Source organism: Physcomitrium patens, chromosome 18 (genome assembly GCF_059467195.1).
Source record: "Physcomitrium patens ecotype Gransden chromosome 18, ASM5946719v1, whole genome shotgun sequence".
NCBI classification, from domain to species: Eukaryota; Viridiplantae; Streptophyta; class Bryopsida; order Funariales; family Funariaceae; genus Physcomitrium; species Physcomitrium patens.
This window is the reverse complement of record NC_143427.1, coordinates 6,224,693-6,244,902: the sequence shown is the minus strand read 5'-3', so window position 1 is coordinate 6,244,902 and position 20,210 is coordinate 6,224,693. Positions and strand designations below refer to the sequence as shown.

At 33.0% G+C, this 20,210-nt stretch overlaps 2 protein-coding genes across 5 annotated transcripts; one reads left to right on the top strand and one right to left on the bottom strand.

Moving 5' to 3' along the window:
- The first annotated feature begins 617 nt into the window (after positions 1-617).
- On the top strand, positions 618-4,059 carry LOC112295202 (uncharacterized). The gene is made up of 9 exons (XM_024546487.2): positions 618-740; positions 958-1,029; positions 1,360-1,385; positions 1,496-1,535; positions 1,701-1,785; positions 2,155-2,252; positions 2,435-2,670; positions 2,757-3,870; positions 3,974-4,059. The coding sequence occupies exons 1-8, from the start codon at positions 618-620 to the stop codon at positions 3,613-3,615; spliced, it is 1,539 nt and encodes a 512-aa protein (XP_024402255.1). The 3' UTR covers positions 3,616-3,870; positions 3,974-4,059.
- Positions 4,060-7,966: 3,907 nt separating this feature from the next.
- LOC112295050 (uncharacterized) lies at positions 7,967-12,248 on the bottom strand. 4 transcript variants are annotated; one of them, XM_073540587.2, is made up of 7 exons: positions 11,625-12,248; positions 11,263-11,299; positions 10,084-11,033; positions 9,353-9,789; positions 9,128-9,193; positions 8,706-8,814; positions 7,967-8,473 (listed from the first exon to the last, which is right to left on the bottom strand). In XM_073540587.2, exons 2-7 carry the CDS (start codon positions 11,282-11,284, stop codon positions 8,312-8,314), a joined length of 1,746 nt encoding a protein of 581 aa, XP_073396688.1. In that variant the 5' UTR covers positions 11,285-11,299; positions 11,625-12,248; the 3' UTR covers positions 7,967-8,311. The 4 variants fall into 4 exon arrangements, with proteins under 4 accessions (XP_073396688.1, XP_024401937.1, XP_024401939.1 ...); XM_024546169.3 differs by having other exon boundaries at positions 11,263-11,302; positions 11,824-12,248; XM_024546171.3 differs by having other exon boundaries at positions 11,824-12,248.
- Positions 12,249-20,210: the final 7,962 nt, after the last annotated feature.

Sequence of the window (20,210 nt, the reverse complement as noted above, 5' to 3'; positions counted from 1 at the left end):
GTTTTATTTTTATTTTTATTTTATTTTTATTTCTAAGTTACCAAGAAAGAGAATTTTACTTAGATTTTTTATTAAAAAGTCCTAGTCCACCAAGGTAGGTGATGATCAGAAGAAATTAAACCATTACAAATGTGAAATGTTAAAAAAAAACTTAAATGTATAGTATTAATAACCAAAGAGATAGTAGAAATTATAATTTTATAAAATTACTTAATGAATAAGTATTTCACAACTGAATTAGATGTTAACAAGATTTTTAAATAAGAAAAAAAAGATATATATATACATATATATATATATATATATATATATATAAATACAACTCTACCAAACTAAAGTCAATTATTTATTCTTACACTAATCATCATAATATTATCCATTGAAAACGTCACTCTTAAAAAAAAAGGGAAAAAAAAACCTTGGATTACATGTAATTCTTTTAAGAAAACATGGTATGCAAAAATTGAGGAATGACATGCAAGCATCATAATATCAAAGTTAGTACCATCTATGAACCTTTGAAAACATCAACCAACACCTTCAACAACCCAAGTTATTGTAGCATTAATAATCATTTAAAATTATAGTTTTAATACTGGACTAGAATAATAACAAGTATGTCCACATATCCACATTTAGTGTCAACACTCGACGAGGGAACCAGGCTTTCCTCCATCGCCATGAAGGAGAGAACGAGTGGCGCGGTCATAGGACCCCAAAGCGTGATCTTGGGAAGAGAGGTGGGCGGTGCATTCAATGAATGCCGCCTCCATTTGGTGACAAAGGAAAGGGGAGTAGTATATGATATGCAAAGTGAGTTATAATAATAATAATAATAATAATATGAGAAATGATAATTAACAACGTTCTCTATTCTGGGTATCACGCATCTCCTCGTCTCCTGTCTTACCTGCCTCCCTCATTAAGAAACCCATCAATGAATGTGAATGTGATCAGGATGAGACAATGCAAGCTGCGAGGAGTCACTCCCACTCGAACACACATGTTTCTCTTCCTGCATGGAGTCAGGCTGGTATCGAGATGCTTTTTTTTTTTTTTTTTTTTTTTTTTAATATCGTGCAGGCCGCGTGTTACACCCAATCTAGTGTCGTAGCTTAAGGCAGTTTGGAAGAAAGGGCTGTGGTTTGTTACAATGGCTTGAATTCTGGCTTGCATTGTGGTTGGGCTTCGCGCTGGGTATCACCAAACCGTTCGTTGAATTCGAGGTGGCTGACAGGATTTGCGAGATGGAAGGGGTTGCGTTGTTGTGGTGAGAGTGGATGAGGTGACAGGTTTGGACGCTTTGGGTTTAGGAGTAAACTTCATGAAGGCCGCAAGACAGGAGACGTCGAAGTGTAGGGGGCGAAGGGGCAAGAGAATGTCATGTGCGAAATGTGCTGATTTGTTTTAGATTTATGAAGTTGGAGTGACGAAGGTATGTATGGAATGACTTGCAGCAGGGAGGTGTGATGGAGTGGCCTTGGCTGTGTTTCAGAATTAGGGATATCTCAGCTCGGAAGGTTCGTGATGCCGAGGTATGTATCTTGATGAGTGATGCGTGTCTAAGGTTGTCGCAGGTTTATGATTGGCGTGCTCTTGGTCACCCATCTTTTGCAATGCTGATAGATTTGAAGGTGATTGTCAAGGTTGCTTGGTGGTTTTTCCTTGTATGAATCGATCTTGAATTGAGTCTACACCAGGGAAGAGGGAGCTGCGGTTCCTACGACACTAAGCTTATCAGTCTTGCGGCGCAGTTTGACTGCTCCAAGACACCTTTTACACAAGGTACTTGGTTAGAAATATACAATTCTTCTTGGCCTTTCTCGTGGCTTTCGAGTCTTTTCAGTACCTCAGCTGTAGTTCCCTGTCGAGTGACAGATTTATTTTTCCATTTTTCTGGAAGTCAGGAGTTCCAACTTCTCTTGAAGTCATGGTTGCATAGAATTCTTCCATTGAGAGCTGTAAATGGACCATTAGTTCGAATAAATGCCCATTGAATCTACCGAGTCATAGTGGGTGTTTATCAATCGGTAGTAACTTGTAAGAACTTTTTGTATGAAACAATTAACTGAAATTTGCGGACTTATTACGGTGCAAATCACTTGCAACTCCGGCGAGCGGAGTATGATTTTTTCGTCAATGATCCCCCACCAGAGTCAGGAACACCAACCACATACGCCGTATCGTCGACGAGTTTAAGATGCGCAGATGGAAATGGCAGTGAGAAGGAAGGTAACAGCTTGACATATCAGGTAGACCTTTTGCTCTCAATCAAAGTAGGAAGGGGAATGGATAAAGCTATTGAGCATCTAATTAAATTTAACATTCCTACAGCATCCTAAATGCATCCTTTCCATCTTCATAGTCTTTTTCGAGTGCTTTTCCGATTGCCCCCATGGGTTATGTTACATGAGCGTGGCGTCGGTTTCTTTAGGAAGCACGTCTGCGGCCCCACGTTGTGAAGAAGCGACAGGGAAACACGGACGAGACATTTCTAAACAAAAGTGTCAAAGGAGGGCAGTATGGGCCCCGCTGGGTCAATGGCCAAGGTACTCGAGAGTCCTGCGTTTCGCGAGCACCATCGAGTTCGCGGAAGTCCTTCTCTGAGCTCCTAACAGAAACTGACACCATCGAGTTCTCGACATCCAGAGTAAAAGGTCCCCTTGCAATGTAAGTACGAGAAAATTGCTTTAATATTCTCCTGGTCTTCTGATTCCACACAGTGACAATCTAATTTGCTCCTGAGTTTTTGACAGGGCTGCCATGGCTGCAGCTGCCGAGAGAGCTGCGAGTCCTCGAAGATTGCAGGAAGAAGGCGAAGGAGGAAGAAAGAAAATTTGGCCCAAGCATTTGGAGGCAAACGAGCACACTCCTCTTGGTCCTCAATCTTCTCATCTTGAAGCTTCGCAAGCAGTAGCCGACTTCAAGGAGAATAGACGTAGGCACATGTCGGAGAGGGCGTCAAATGGGCAGGCAAATGTGAGAAATCGTAGCTTGTTTCGGTCGTCTAGAAAGCGCTCCTTGCTACTAAGGTCTCATCTGTTCCGAAGAACTCTTTCTCCTGTTCCGGAAGCCTTATCCCTCGAGGAAGAGCTCCGGAGCAAGCGACAAAGTAGCGGAGATTTGCCTGTTTTTTTCACTGGCGACTTGCAGCAAGCTCTTGGGGGCTGTGGTGACAATGACTCTAAAGATTTAATACCTTCTACCCGGATACATCGACGGGATGAAGAAAGGTATTTTCTAGCACTGAGTGAGAAGGCATCAATGGTTACTTCAGAATCACCCTTGACAGAGGAGCGGGATGATCATGCACGTGTTGAGAAATTGCATGAAATACCACCGCAAACGGAACAAGAGAATCTGGGGGGTGCTGGTGCTAGTCCTGCTCCTCCTCTTTGCAGTCCAGGTTCTTTTATGAGATTTGGGATTGGACTAAGAGAAAAAATCGTACGTGATGGAGGTTTGCTTGATGATGACATCACAACCAACTGCAACCGTGGCTGTATTCTTTACGAAGGGCTTGATATGTCCGCGTGTACTTCAGGAGGAGAATTTCAGGAGGAAAACTACTTTTTTTTTGGAGAATTCAGCGTCTCGAGATCATGCACCCACTAGCAACCTACACCGGGAACACGATGAACGGCAGGATGATGACAAATTGCTGAAGACTCCAGTTAGGGAAGTATCAGTAGCTCCAGAATCGTTTTTATCTCCGAAAACAACAGACTCGGAGCGACAGTTCACAAGATTGATGGACATGGAACCGGTGGAAAGACCCATTTTTGGCTCCCTTGCGGACTACTGGGGTAGCCCACGCAGTTCCCCTGGGATGGACAAGGCATTCCGAATTCGACTGACAAGTATCGGGAGGTAAAGAATCAACCTCACTCATTGTTGACAGAACTCCCTGCTAATTTCAAAGCTTGCGCATCCGTCAATCACTTACTGCAACATCGTGTGTTATTCGATACAGGATCAGAAAGTAATGTGGCATTCTGCATCTTTTGAGGAACGTCTAGTAAAAGCATTAGAAACGCAGCAAAACTCAGTACCCTTGAGGTACATGCTGCATGCCTCTGCCCTTGTTTGCATACACTTCAGTATTCTCAGTTTTGCATCGACTTCTCTTCATCTTGCAACAGGGTCGAAGCATCACAATTATTAGCTCATCAGTTTTTATATACTCTTTAAATGGTCGTTTATTCAGTTTCTGCTGGGTCGTCTCTTTCTTCGACTTGTTTTCTCTGCCAGGCTTTTATTTGCTCCGCAAATTTAGTCCAAGTGCTGATGGTGACTGTGAAATGTTTAAGGCTTTGTGTAGTAGGTTCTAAAACTTGGTATTATAATATCTTGAAACCAGTGGGTTATCATGTGCCAGAAGAAACAGGTCAAGAGAACAAGCCAGTCAATTAGCCATAGGTAGCAATGGGAGGTTTGCAGTCACACTGGGCCAGCCCTGACTAATAAAACCAGCCTGAAATCGGAGTTAGGTAGACTGTTTTTATAGTGTCATCCTCGAATTTCTACTTTTGTGTGGAGAACTGAGCCAAGCCTGGTGGTATGGATCAATCAAAACACCCTCCGAAACTAGATGATTGTATATTCAGCTGCCAAGTTTTGAGCAAATTTCTGCATTAGAAGCTGTTGCAATGCTGTTAAATGAACAGCCTTCCTGGGTGGTTGTATGTATATATATATATATATATATTCAGATATTTTTCGCATTGTATTGTAAGTTTGATTCTAAATCAAAAATCGAAACTCAAATTACTGGTTCCTCAACCAAAAGATCAATAGAAATGGAATGAGTGTCTAAAATTTGAATATATATACAGGTATATTTAAATTAACTTTTTTCACATTGCGCATAATAAAACTTCCTGGCAATCATTAATTTTACCGAAGTTACTGTAAACAAAACCATTGTACATGGCTAAGCCAAACAAAGAAACGCCAAAAAGTTTAAATGTTTTTCAATTCTCTATAATACAACGACATTTAGCTATACTTTTAATTACACATTTAGGACTGTAGATGATACAATTTTTTAAGATTTAAGATTAACTTTACTAAATGTTAACATACTTACTGCTATTTTATAAGTTAGTCTATATTTCAAAATTGTTACACATTAAACGTTTAAAAATATATAATTAAAGAAATGCAGTTAATGTTTTTTTTTTTTTTAAAACTAGATTGGTTTTTGTGATAAAATACATCTTTGAATTTAAGAATTGACTATTTTTATGTCCTTTATATTTCAAATTTTAAACATGTATTACAATACTTTTAAAACTTTCTATTAAATAATAAATAATTATAAATTAGGATTTATCTTAAAATAAAAGCATAATTATTGATAATTAGAAAATAGAATTAGCAATAAAATGTATTATCATTGTAAATAAAATTAACATTGGAAAATTTTTATTTTCTTAGAAAAAAAATATTAAAGCAGATAATTATTAAAAATTTACTTGTAAAAATATTACCAATGATATTATTATGATAAGTTTATTTTTAGTATTTATCCAATTAAAAAAATTAAATTAAATTCCTTAGTTTAAATAGCTATATCTTATGAAGGTACCACCAAAATGGCTATTATTACTATTATTTTTTTTTTTTTTTACTTTTATCTTTTTTATATTTTATTCAATTTTTGTCTTTTAAAAAAACGTTGGATTTTCCTTTAGAGTATCCATATCTCTTAATAAAACTCATTTGATAATAGTAGATGTTACATCTATTGTCTATTTATTTACTTTTTTATTTTATTTTTTATAATTATTTAGGTATCATCTAAGTCTCTATATGTATGTATATGTATGTATGTATCTATATATGTATATATAAAATTCTTGTCTCTTAAATCCTATCTATCAATCTCTGTTTTGCTTTAAAAAAATTTTAATTAAATTTTTTTATGTACAGTTAAACTTGTAATATATTCACATATAATACTAAAAATTCTACTTTAAAAAATTACAATATAGTATTCAAATTTGATGGGAAAAAGACTTATATTTAATTTATTTTGTTTTAAAATTTTTATTATGGACTATTTATGTTGTGGTTTATGAAAAATAATTAAATTTGAAGATTTTAAGCTACTTTATTGATTAAATATTGTTATTTTTTTGATTTACTGATTTATTAATTTCTAATAAGTCACAACTTTCGAAGTAATAAATTGTAAAATTAAGTTTTTTACAATTAAATTTGGATTTCTTTTTTTGTTTTTGTTTTTGTTTTTTTATTTTATTATTATTATTTTTTTGTATTATTGCTAGAAAATTGTAGAAATTTTGATGGTTGTGATAAGAAAAATTTATAATTTTTTATTCTAAAAAAATGCATGTACATATATATATATATATATATATATATATATATATGTGTATGTCTGTACACATATTACAATTTAGAGTTTGTTAATAAAACAAGTTATAGAGGTATGATAAATATATAAAATTTAGAAAGATTCATAGATAGATGAATACAAAAAAAAAAAAAAAAAATCTTACTTTAATTTTAAAAAATTTATATGTATATATATATATATATATATATATATATATATAAAATTTTAACTTGTCTTATATCACTTATTATGATTTAAAATTATGTAATATAACTATATGATTTACTAAAACTTTTATTCCTATCTTTCAAATAAAAAATTATTGTATTTTTTATAAGATCTTTTCTAACAAGATAATGATTACAAATTAAATATTTTATTACTTTAATAAAAAATTAGTCAACTATATTATGAAAATATTTAGTCTTTTATTCTTTATTTTGATTTTAAAGTAATATTATCGTAACATATTATAAAAAATGCAATTATATGACAAAAAAATAATAATTAAGATTAAAAAATATAAAGAAATATATAATTTATTTTTTAATTTTTATGATATGATCTTTAAAATATTTTGGATTATTCAATTATACTTCTTTTAAATACTATAATTACTATTATGTTTTAGAGATATCAATTATGAAAATTCAATAGTTTTTTTAAAATAATAAAGATTTTACTTCAATTCAATAATAATTTTAGTTAATAATAAATGATGACCGTTTTAGATTTTGAAAAAGAATTAGAAGTAGAAAACATTAAAAACGAATAACATCATTTTTTTTATTTTATTCATAGAGAAATAATATGAATAATATACATTGTGCATATGCAATAAGAGATTATTTAATTATAGGAGTTCAAAGACCAAGGTAAGGTTTGGATTACTTGGTATGAAAATGCACTGGAACACTATGTTTTTGCAAAAGTTGATCTTGTTGTCAAATTTCTTCTTTGAGTGATATCAATTGCTCTTGTTCATCCCTTTTATCTATGACTTAGAAATATTGTTCTACATGAATAAGAATATTTTTGCATTTTGAGATGCTCAAAGTGTAGAAAAAATGAAATAATGATTTCAATTTTGATTCTTTTATGATGAAAATGTTGACCAAAAAAACCAATGTTGCTGTAATAAGTGGTAGAAGAGATCTCTGAAACCAAATAGTATCTGATGTTTTTGCAGCTTATCCTCATTGCAAGCCAACAGGGTCACTCAAGAGATTAAACAATATGGGTAGTGGATGATGCATTTTTCCAAGCAAATCACCATTCATGACCATTAGAGAAAGAGAGAAAGAGATGAAGTTGTTGAAGTGGGCACCACAAGCATTGTTAAACATGATAGGGTTCCACAGTCATGGTTGAGACTGTTCATCTACAAACCCAGGTGATGTGTTATCTTTCTAAATTTCATTTTACTCAGTCTTTGGTCCATACTCGAAAAAAAACAGGGGAGCGTTGAACTAATGACTTCAGAAGGCATAAAAATAACATACCGTTGTAGTAACTGCAACAACGAACAAGTTAATGCACAGGGCATGATTGTAAATAATTGGCATGCCCTGTAGAAGGAAAACCATGCAAACAATCCCAACACACTGTGATTTAGACCATTGATTTCTAAAATGTCCAGAGCACATGCCCAACTTGTAACAAAGCTTTGTCAAGATGAATTCGATTTCCTCCTGTGCCGCACAACTGTGGCAAAACATAAAGTTCTAGAGTCTAGTCTTTCATAGCACTAATAGTAACCTTTATGCTTATGAATTCGTGACGAAGACGAACATTACATTTGCTTCAGGGCAAAGATTTGATCAGAGCAAAAAGTGAGGTGCTAATGTTCAATAAGAGGGACAAGATTTGGTTGTCGAAGGTTGAATTGGGTGGTTCGCAGCATCATCTGGGAATTCAACTGCAGAAATGCAGTCAATCATTCAGCGCCTACTTTTTGTGATTGATAAAGGACATAAGGGTGCTTATGTCGCGTGGTCCTCTGTGTCGACCAGCTGGTACTCCTCTCTTAAACATGATTAGTGAAGGATATCCTTGCACTTCGTATTTGTCTGCAAGCCTCGCATGTTTTGTAGCGTCCACTATTGCCAGCTGTTGAATGAAGGCAACAGAAGTTAGCAGAGTCGGTGCATATTGTAAAGCAGCCTGAGGATAACTTCAAAAGGGAGAAGGCATGTGAATTCTCAGGCTGGAGACAAATTAAATGCGAAAAGTTTCAAGGCATGAAAATCTCTGAAGTCATCTTAGAAATGAGACTGAAAGCAGGCTGATCTTTGCATCGATATAAATGTAAAAAACTGCATAGCCAAGAAGTGACAAGTACCCGAACATCACATCCTTCCCTGCTCAACACACTGGCAAGTTCTTTCCAAACAGGATGCAAGTGTTGGCAGTGAGGGCACCATGGTGCGTAAAACATAACAAATGTGGATCTGTACAGGAAACGGTGCACAAGGTGTTCAGAACTTTTTGTTGCTCTCGATCTGCGGAGAACGCAATGGCATTTTCAACCCAAAAGCCTCAGGTTACAGTGGTAAACAACACTGAAGACAGGATCATGGGCAAGGTCATGAGGATCATATCGCCTGATTCAACTGAAGGAAGGGCGAAAGTGACTAGTAGTTTATGGACAAGATATTAATCCCCAGATTGCGCAAAACGCACGCTGAGATTGTAATTGCCTTTGAAACTAAGTTACAGGCATGTATGAACGAGGAGATATTTGATTGACTGAAAGATTATTACCTTTTCATAATGACCTCATCAAAATTACTGGAACTGAGCTCCAATATTTCCGTCTGCGCTCCTTGACTGGAAATCGAAACAAAACAAAAGAAAACAAAAGGAAGCTGAGAAGTCAATCGTTTTGTTCTCATTTTCCAATCTTTTCGGACTGATTGGAGTTTGTTTGACATTTGTTAAATCAAAAACAGCTGTGAAGAGAATGCATGAGGATTTTTGAAAGCTTACTTCGAGCTTTTTGTTTGGTCGTCTTCAGGACGCCCCCAAAAGCCGCTGTAGGCCACGTTCTGACTAACTAACAGGTTTGGAACACCTAGAGCCTTTGCAGCAAGCACTGCTCCAGTAATTAGCCAAACTGCTAATCCGAATGCGGCTAAAAGTTCCTTCCACCACTGTTTCTTCGCTTTTGAATAACCATGAGTCCACAGACTTGCTGACTGGTCCCTCAGTTCATTCTCCGGTTGAGACGCCTCAACAACACTAACATCTTTGTCAGGTTCGGGAACGTGATCTTTCTCTACAATCTGAATTAATCCCTTGTCACCCTTGAGAAGGTTTTCCCGAACATCGTGTAGATCATCATCGGCCAGTTTGCAAGGACCTTGTTTCACTGTCGACGATGAATTGTTCATCATTACTGGATGTATGTAGGTCGGTATGTAGCTCTGCAAGATGATTTTTAGTTCGATATTGCTTAAGAAGAGTTAGATGAGATCTGAACTTGATGAAACTTCATAATCACTCCTGGAAACTAAAACCCTAAAAGCATGGATGCAATCTTACAAGTCAAAATACGGATTAAGAGGAAAACAAAAGGTAACTCGTCTTCGCAGGATGCCTTGTGTCCTTTTAATTATACTCCACAAACATTGAGACTGACTATGAAATTGAGACCGTCCCATTACTGCAAGCAACACATCTAAGTGAACTGATATTTTTATATCACGAAATGCTACTACCTTGAGGGATTCAGAGTCGCACCGCATAACATGCAAAGTCCTAATCAGGATGTTCCGCTGCTCGAAACGCCACGGGTCTACATTCCATCCGTCTTTGAATTTGTCTTCGCACCAAAATGAATCGGCTCGGACACCCATGTCGGAGGCATCAATATATCTGCCAACGTATCCCCCTGAGGCACCACAACAAGGAACTGAAGAGATATTCGAGCCCATATTCAAACCATTCATCATGCGGGAAAAATATTCCTTCTTTGCAACAGAGCATATCTTGCTGTCCGCCTTTGAATGTCGTTGCGTGAGTGAGGTCGACGAAGTGCCAGGCATCTCCGCCATGAACTGTTTTGAGTGACTAGGAACGAGCGAAAGAATGCCGCTGAGCTTTAATCTGAGTACATGGCTTTGAGAAAGGATTTTCTCACTAGACTCTTTGCTGAAGGTCCCATTGATATTCTCCTCCAGAGGAGATGTAGGACTCGATTCAGCACCTGGCGGAGAAGCTTCAGCACCCATGCCCTCACTACCAGGACTAACAAATGAAGCCCATTCACATGGAGTTTCTGCTGCCCCCTCAATTTCACCAACAAGGATATCTGTCCGTTTCACCACTTCAACCTCCTGGTCGGTGTAGCTCGATGCGAAAGAATTCCCCTTCACACATTTATGTTGCTCACGGCTGTTAATATCAGCGATATCTTTACTAGCTCCCAGTAATGGGGTAAAAGAGAGCAGCCAAGCAAATGGTGGCAATGCAGATGCACTTTGTAGTGGCAGTTCCGGCGGTGCGGCCGGGGAACATTCTTTAGCATATCCATAGTGAGCGAATCGAACACAAGCTGTTACGAGATCGGAGACATGCGAGGGAGATGGCAGGAGCTGTGGACCTAAAAGACGCCCACTGCTCCCCAGCTTTCTTGTTCCAATTCCCATATTTCTAATTGAGGTCATGCCTATCAAGGAAACAGCAAACCACCAAACAATTTAACGCCGTCCAGCACTGAAAGGACATCAAAGACATTTCAAAAACATCCAAGTCCTCACCTTCCAACACAACATTCCACCTGCTCTGAAAAGCATCACTGTAATTCCACAAGCGGAAAATCATTCCTTCACATCATCGAAAACCAAAACCAACACATCAACACGGCATACTGCAACCGTTACAAAGTTGAAACATACCAGTGCCCCTGGAGGTAAACATCACCCTTCATTGATACTGCTGCAACACATTCACCCAACCCATCCCACTTCAATGTGCCATAATGTTTTCCATCACCATTATATTCCAAATCTCACAAACGATCTAAAGCCTCACTCCTAACCCAACCAATGTCCGCATTGATCAACATCAATTACAAGCTCTGAATTCTCACTCCAGCTAACTCGACTAAAACCCATCCAATACTCTGCGTCTGTGACAATCAAGCTCGTCGTGAGAATGCAACACAGTTTTGCAAGTTGCATGCTCAAAATTCTGGATGTCATCAACCATTAAACCGTGAAACACACGGCGATAGGACAGCAGAAAAATGCAGGCTCACCATGCGTGCGAGGCAACGAAGAGGATTTCTTCAGTAGTGCCGCCGATGAGGATTAGATAAAGGTTGGTTCAAACAGCTGACCTCCACATTGGTAGAGTGTAAACAGATGAGACACAAAAGCGGAATAGTTCTTTTCCAATTCATGCATATTGTTGCGATGTTGAATACAGTACTCTGCTTCTAGGGCTGTTTGAATTACCGCATCAACCACTGCGCATCTCCGGTAGAGTCCATCACGTTCAATTTGAAACATGCGGAAAGTTTCAGTACTAATTTTCACATCCCTCCAATGCCGCGGCTGAGTGAAACTTCACGTCTTAAGTTTTGATGGCAACGAGATTGCAGTTGGTAAAAAATAGGTTTAGGATTAAATTCCTTCGACAAGCTTAGTTCTTCATCGAATCTGCATTGACACCGAATAGCTGCAGTAAAGCGGCTGCTGGATTTGGAAAGTCATTGGGTTCCCCCACCATAGCCAACTCGACTTGCGACCCTCACGATCTCTCCCACAAATCTCCTCCCTCTTCTTGAGCTCTAGCATGGCATTCTCACCAGATTTAGGGCTTGCAAAGATTATGAGGACTTTCGTGAAGCCAAGCGCTTCATCTTTCTTTTGAGATCAAACACACCCAGACTGTCTGCCGAGGCATGACCTTAATCTCATATTTATAAACACACACTTAAACTTTCTATTAAGTTCAAAATTCTTTAAAATGTGGCTGAATGTTACCTTCTCATGTTTCTTTCAGCTATGTCATATTTCTTCTCATATTTCTCTTAATGGTTATTCAATGAGTTCCTCAAATAATTTTTACAAGTGAATAGATATTCTCAAAAAACTTATTCAAATGTTTCATAAGTACAACATGTGTTGTGGAGGTTGTTTTAATAAGAACCTTGGTTTGATTCTAGGTAGCAACTATAGCTTCAATTTATTCCATACATTGGCTTGTTTAGCAACATTGTATGATTTTAATACCATTTGGCTATTTTAGTTACCTATCTACTTGAGTTTGGCTATTCATTTATTTTTTTTTGTACTTGGAATTGGACTATTTATCACTTTCCTATCTACTTGAAGTAGGTGCATTGAAAATTATTGGACCTACTTCCTATCTTTATTTAAATATATACCAATGTCAAATATTTATCTTCTTTAATATCTAATTTATAGATTAATTTTTTGTAGCATTATTTTTAGAAATATTTTAATTCTTTTTTATATATTTAGAAGTAGATATTTATTTTTACTTTTATATTTAAAGTTCTTATAAATGTCAGCTGAATTTCTATCATGGATATAAATCATAACAAAACTCTAAAGATGCAATACATTTTTGACACTCAAAAATAGATAGCAGACAAATTAAAGATAGATATAAGTTGGAAACTAGTATGGCTATTGCAAAATACAAGAAAGTGAAGATTCTTGAGTTAATAGAAGCATACAAGAACGGTATTGATAAGAATAAAAATTACCTCACTCTTGTATCTATATGTACTATCGAACTAAAGAGCTATGTAGCAATGTTTCATTAGGTCATTTGATAGATGACTAACTTTCAAGGTTAGTTTCCAACATGTGCACTACATGGTCAACTTGTAAAACAAGTGGTCAACATGTGCAACATATGGCCAACTTATTGGCTAAATTTTTAACCTATCAATGAACTACAAAGACTTATAGAGTCAAATCCATATCTACAAAGCTTCTAAGAAGCTTTTCTACAAGATATTATCAAATTCAGTTACTTTTATTTCTACTTAATCCTTCTTATCTTCTTAATTATTAATACTAATATTGATGTCTATGGCATTATCATCCCTTCTAAACACAAGTTTTACATGGAGCAGCAATCACATATTAAGAAAGTCCAAGATGATACAAATTGTATTAGACATAAAATCTAATTTTTGTTTTCTAAAAAAGTAATTGATAAGTTCTTTCAATGATCAATATTATCTTATATTAGGGCAAAAAAATACTTTGTTATTTGATTATTATTGAGGCTTTTATAACTTTTTTCAAATGAAACATTTAAAATATCATTAAAAATAGATTGTACCTCTAACAATATCACCAAATATTAAAAGTCTTTTCTAACGTCGTGATACCAAATGCATTATATTTTTCCATTTATTTGAAGAAGAATATATCAATCTTAATAGTCAATAAGTTTATTATGACATCTTGAAGACTAACAATTTCAATGTCTTATTTGGTAATTTAATAACAAATAACTCTTAAGTTGAATATGTTGGTTGTTGATTTTCTATCTTTTTAATGTTACATATACAAAAACGACAAACAATAATAAAAGATAGAATATAATCTTTATTGAACATGTTTTGCTTTACAAGAAAGAATTTTTTGCCTCTTCATCTTGGTTTTAATGGATGTTATCAATAAAAAACATCAATCATTTCTAGCACATTTGTAAGATTCATAAATGACTCCCATGTATGTTTACTAATATCATATTTATAGACATGGATTTGCTTTTATATGTATTTATAGGTGATTGGTAGGTTGAAAATTTGGTTAATAAGTTAGCCTTATATTGCACATATTAGTAACTTGTGGTACTAGTTGAATATATAGTACACATATTGGAAACTTGTTGTGCAAATTAGACATGAGTCCTATAAGTTGGACATGTATTGTAGATCTTATAGAATATTGACATGTAGCTCTTAGTTAGATAGTATATATAGATGGAAGAGCCAAGCTTTTATTATTCTTTTCAACTCTTTTCTTGCTTTTAGTTTAGTTTTTTAGTCTTTGACAATAGTTATTTTATTTTATTTTATATATAATATATAATTATATATATATAATTACATGTCTTTAAAAAATGTCTCACTTGATTATTTATATTTTTAAGTTCTTCTTCTTGACACAAGCCTACAATATTTCACTTAAAAATATTTCACTTATAGATATGTTGCAAAACTTATACAATTTACAAAAATACAACCTCTTTTTTATTCAATACAAAAGAGAATCATCCAAAAAAACTCAAACTTTGCAAAATCCTTACAAAGTCTGTATGTATTCTAATTCTTAAAAAATAATATTAATTAAAATCCTATCAAGTTTGCTTGTAATATACATACTTTGATCAATAATAGAAAGTCCTATCTTTATCTCAATAACTTTTTTTTTTTTTTTATCTATATAGGTATAATCAAAATTATAATGTTTTAAATGATATCTTTTCATTTAGTTAAAGTTTTTAAAAATTTATTATTTTTAAATCTAGTAATAATAAAATCTAGTAGAATTAATTACATATATTGGAATGGTATATTTTTAGTATATATTTTATTATTTGAATAGTAGTATTTGAATATTAAATTTAGTACTTATAATTCATGAGATAATTTTTCTTGCATAGTATAGTAAAGTATTAATATATGAATGGTTGTATTAACAACACGATATATAATTAGTTATTGCTTGATATTGTGTAGGTATATATAACTTAAAAAAGAATATTTGAAAGATTAAAAAATATAAACATTTATATTGGTCAATTTTAAAATATCTACTTAATTCTTGTGCTTTAAAAATATGCAAAGAAATTTCAAATACATCTTTATACTTGAATCAAATTTTGATTATGGTATATTTAGACTTGATATTCTTAAACAATGCAAAGTGATACCAAGTATGATTGCAAAGTTGTAAAAAGTCTCTTATATTGCAGTAGATTTATAATTGTGTTGAATTATTATTTTGTCATAAAAATGAATTTAAATAAGTTTTTAAAAATAAAATATATTTATATATAATTGGTGAAAGAATAAGAAATTTTAAAAGAAAAAATAAAAATAAAGAGATAATAGAATAAATAAATTTAAATGTAAAAACTTATATGTAGACTAAAATATCAAAATATAGATGGATTTTTAAATATTAATAGGTTTAGATTATTAAATTCTATTACATTGAAAATTGTACAAGATTCAATAATCTTTATTGAGGTTGAAAATTAATTTATAATAAAATATATATTAAAAGTAAAATTAAAAAAATAATATGTCTAAGATATTAAAAAATATGTTTATTTAAATCTTTGTATGAAAATTAGACTCGATTAAAATGGTTAAAATTAATTTTAATGTGCTTAAGTAATAACAAAAATATAAGAATTATTTAGATTCAAATATATTTTTTTAATATTTATTCATTTTTAATTCAATATATAATCAATATTAAATTTTATTACATAATTTTAGATGTATTTAATAGAAAGTAGTCTTAACTTGTTTATTAATCAATTTTAATATAATCTTAAAAAATAATATATAGAATAATAATAATAATAATAATAATAATAATAATAAAGCAATTGAAATTGCACTTCTTATATATTTTAAAAATGATACTTATACAAAAAATAGAATATGGATATATATATATATATATATATATATATATTTGATATAAAAATAAGATATACCTAATACATCAGTGGAGTAAAGAATATAAAATAGATTACTTAATTTCTTATATTAAAGAGCAAAGCTAAAAGCAATAATAATTTAGAACAACAATGAAGGATAACTTGTTTATACTTTTGTGTATGATCGCATTACACTAAGATATTCTAGAATACTATTTAATTACTATTTTACTTCAAGAACCACTTATGTGTTTATTCATCTAAAAATTATTCTATCTCTTGAATAAAAAAGACTCATATAAGAGATGTTTTGCTAATTTATTTTTGACAAATTTCCAATATATTTTTTTATATTCAAGAAGACCTTTTTAAATTATGTTTTTAATATAAAATATATAATATAATTTATTTTTAAAGTTATATATTTTTAAATCTAAATAATATATAAATAAAGTTTTTTTTTAAAATACGGACAAGATCTTATAAAATTATATGAATCTAATTAGAAGAATATCTATAAAAATTACTTGTTGCTAAATAAAAAATTTATAAGGAATCTAATTAGATGTTACTTTGTATATAAGAAAAGTGGTCCAATTCTAAATGTAACAAATGTAATTTAATGACAATTCTACAACTAGTGGAGAATAGATTCAAGCCTTTTGAGTTGATACATATATCAATGAATATCAATATTAGTTTTTTTTTTTTTTTTTTTTTCCTCTTCTAAGTATTTAATTTCTATACCTTTGTGTCATATAAGCTAAATGAATAGAACCTCTTTATAAAAATAAGAGTTGAATTAAGTGTCTATCTAATGAACTAAGAGTCTTGACCAAAAAAAATATTTTATTTTTGTGATACTAAATTAGTAGCAAAGCTATTGCTTTGATGTAAATTTTTACTAATTTTAATAATATATATCATAAATTCTTTAGTGATAACCTAAGAATATGATAAAAGATCAAATATTAATTTATTAATTTAATTATAGAAAAATCAATGCCAAAAGCTTCTTTTCTTGTTGATTTTGTTTTGAAAAAATTGTAAGAAATTTCAAGAAACCTTCTACTTAATTCTTATTGTCTTTTAAGTCTTGTTCAAGAAAAAGTTTTTTTTATCAAAATAGAAGGTTTTAGATTCAATGCCTACATTGTTTTATTTTATTTTAATTTCTATGAAATCCATCATTTAAGTTCCATAAGCCATAGGTTTAGCATTTATCTTTTGATATATATATAAAAATTGTTGAATATTTGTTTGTCTTGATTGAAGAACCACTTACATTCATTTGGACAAAAAAACATTAGTAGTTTTTTTTAGATCAAAGCCTTCTTTTATTTGAGCTTTATAACAAACTGCTTATATTACTTTAGATTGGATTAATGAAGTTATGTTTCTCCAAAAATTTTTTTTAACCATCAATTTAATTTTTTTAATAGCTTTTATATAACTAATAAATATGAATAAAAAAATATAATAAGAAAAATAAAGTATTATTTGTAATAATGGCTTAATTTTTCACATTTATTTTATTAACATATATATATTCTAATTTTTGTGCCATTTGATTAATAGAAATTTTACCAACATCATGTGTATTTAAGAAAATATCAAAGTAAATTCGCTTGTGAATTAACTAAATATGGTGTATTTAGTTGTCCAACATTATTTTTCATCTCTTTTGTGCAAAAAAATAATATGTCTTTGGATAATGCTATGCATCTTAAGGATTACTTTATAACTTACTTTGAAAATTTTGGAATTTTTTTATATTGGATTAAAGATGAATATTTTCAAATTCAACATAAAAAGCTTTATGAATACTATTTTTTATCTTTATTTAATTTAAATATATAAATATATATATATATTTTCTACCAATTTTTAAGTTGGTTAAGAAATATATAATTTTTTTAATATGAGCTTAAAGACTAATGTCTTGAGGATTTGCATGAATGAAAAAATATGCCTTATGTTATTGCTTGTAGAATTCAATGTGATGTCTTATTTACATAAATGCTTATTTTTTGCAAAATAACTTGTAAAATTGTATAAAAAATTGTATACAACAAAGAAAAGTTTACGTGTTATATTAAAACCATATTTTTTAAATTCATTGAAGAACCTAATGCTTATTGTTAGGAACATAGTCCTTAGAACTTTTTAGAGATAAGTTTCTAGAACCTTCTAGAAGCAAGTCTCTGGAACCTTCTAGAAGCTTCCTAGTTAGTAGAAGTTGCTTGAGAAGCTTTTTTAATAGGAGTATACATTGGAATCGAGGCTGAAGAGTTCTTCAATCTCGACAACACATCTCTTGGAGCTCTAGCTCACCTCTCTGGTGTTGTTCTTATATTCATCAGATTAATCTAGTTCTTGCCAGTTCTTCTTGAACTTCTTGTTAGATCTCAAGTCTGTATTTCTGTGTCCGTGACAGTTTGTCGAGACTGCACTCACCTCAGATATCAGAGCTAGTTTCTTCTTTGTTAGAGTGTGGATTACCCCTCTGCTTGGAAGTATACTAGCATTTTAGAGGTTGTGGATTGCCCTCCTCTAAACTGATACTTCTTTTGTTACAATATTGGAGTCTTATTCTTCTTGGAGAGAGTGGATTACTCCTTTTCTTGAAGCTCTTAAGGCATTTTAGAGGTTGCGGAGTATCCTCCTCTAAACCAATATTGTCTTCTTGTAGAGTCATTTCTGTCCTTCTAATAGAATGGCCGGAGGCCAAGACATTAGTATGACGAAAAGTTCGGAGTCCAAGTTGGATGCTATCATGAATGCCCTCGCTACGTTATCACAAAGAACTGCAGAGATTGAAGGAGTCGTGGCAAGGCTTCATAATGATGGAGCATATGGAATGACACAATCTAGGTTGCATCAGCCTCAAACTTCTATACTTGGAGAAGCAACTTTGTCTCAGGTTCGACAAGCACCACTGGTTCTACAACATAAGGAGTCCCGAGTTAGCCTTCCGGACAAGTTCGATGGTACGTATTCCAAGTTTCAAGGATTCGTCAACCAAATCAGGTTGATAATAGTTTTACAGCCCGAACGCTATCCAACGGAGGAGTTACGTCTTGAGCTTGTTGAAACCTTACTTACAAGGCAAGCTCTATCATGGTTTGTTCCTTTGTTTGAGAAACGATCGTCCATACTATACAACTTTGAAACCTTTTTGGAGGCGTTTGCGGAAGCATTTGGTGAATACGACAAGGTTCGATAGGCTACAACAAAGATTCGGTCACTACGACAAGGATTGCACTCTACATCAGTCTATGCATCGGACTTTAGGCAATTAGCATGTGACATCAATTGGGATGAAGAAGCGTTGATGAGTCAATTCTATTGGAGTTTAAGGGACGATGTGAAGGATTTACTGTTAACTCTTCTTAATCCGCAAACGTTCAACAAAGCTATTAGTCAAGCTGTGAAGTGCGATAATCGCCTATTCCAACGCCGCCAAGACCAACGTTTAAGACAACATACAGTTCGCCACATCCCAACTATGTCGGTAAGCAGCGTGAATTTACATTTAGAGATAGAAGATATGTAAATTGATGCGGTACGTGTTAAATCCCTTATTCTAGAAGAAAAAAAGCGGCGTATGGAGGAAGGTCTATGCTTGTATTGTGGTGAGGAAGGCCACAAAGTTGAAAACTGCCCCAAGAAGCAAAATCGATGTATTGTCAGGACTAGGGGTGCGTTTGTTCAGGAAAACGAGGATGCCCAGCCATAATAGGAACCGTGCGGCTGGACAGTGAAATATTGCAACAACAACCAGGTTCCTTTCTTTCCGCTCAACCTGTCCTTTGCTTTACAATCCTTTTACTTATTGGCCCTCAGAAACTAAAAACCTTAGCATTATTAGATTCAAGAGCATCTGATTGTTTCTTAGATGAAGAATTTGCGAAGCATCATAAGATCCTTTTAGTACAAAAATCCAAACCTGTTCACATGGAGGTCATAGATGGGCGATCTTTATTGTCTGGTAGTGTCACCCATGAATCAGAACCTATAGAAGTGACGTTTAAGGGCTATGGTAGTCATATTATTTTCAATATTATTAGAACCCCATCAAATCCTGTTATTTTTGGTCTTTCCTGGTTGGAAAAGCATAACCCATCCATAGATTGGAGGTTTTGAAAGATGACCTTTTCCACAAAACCACCCAAGA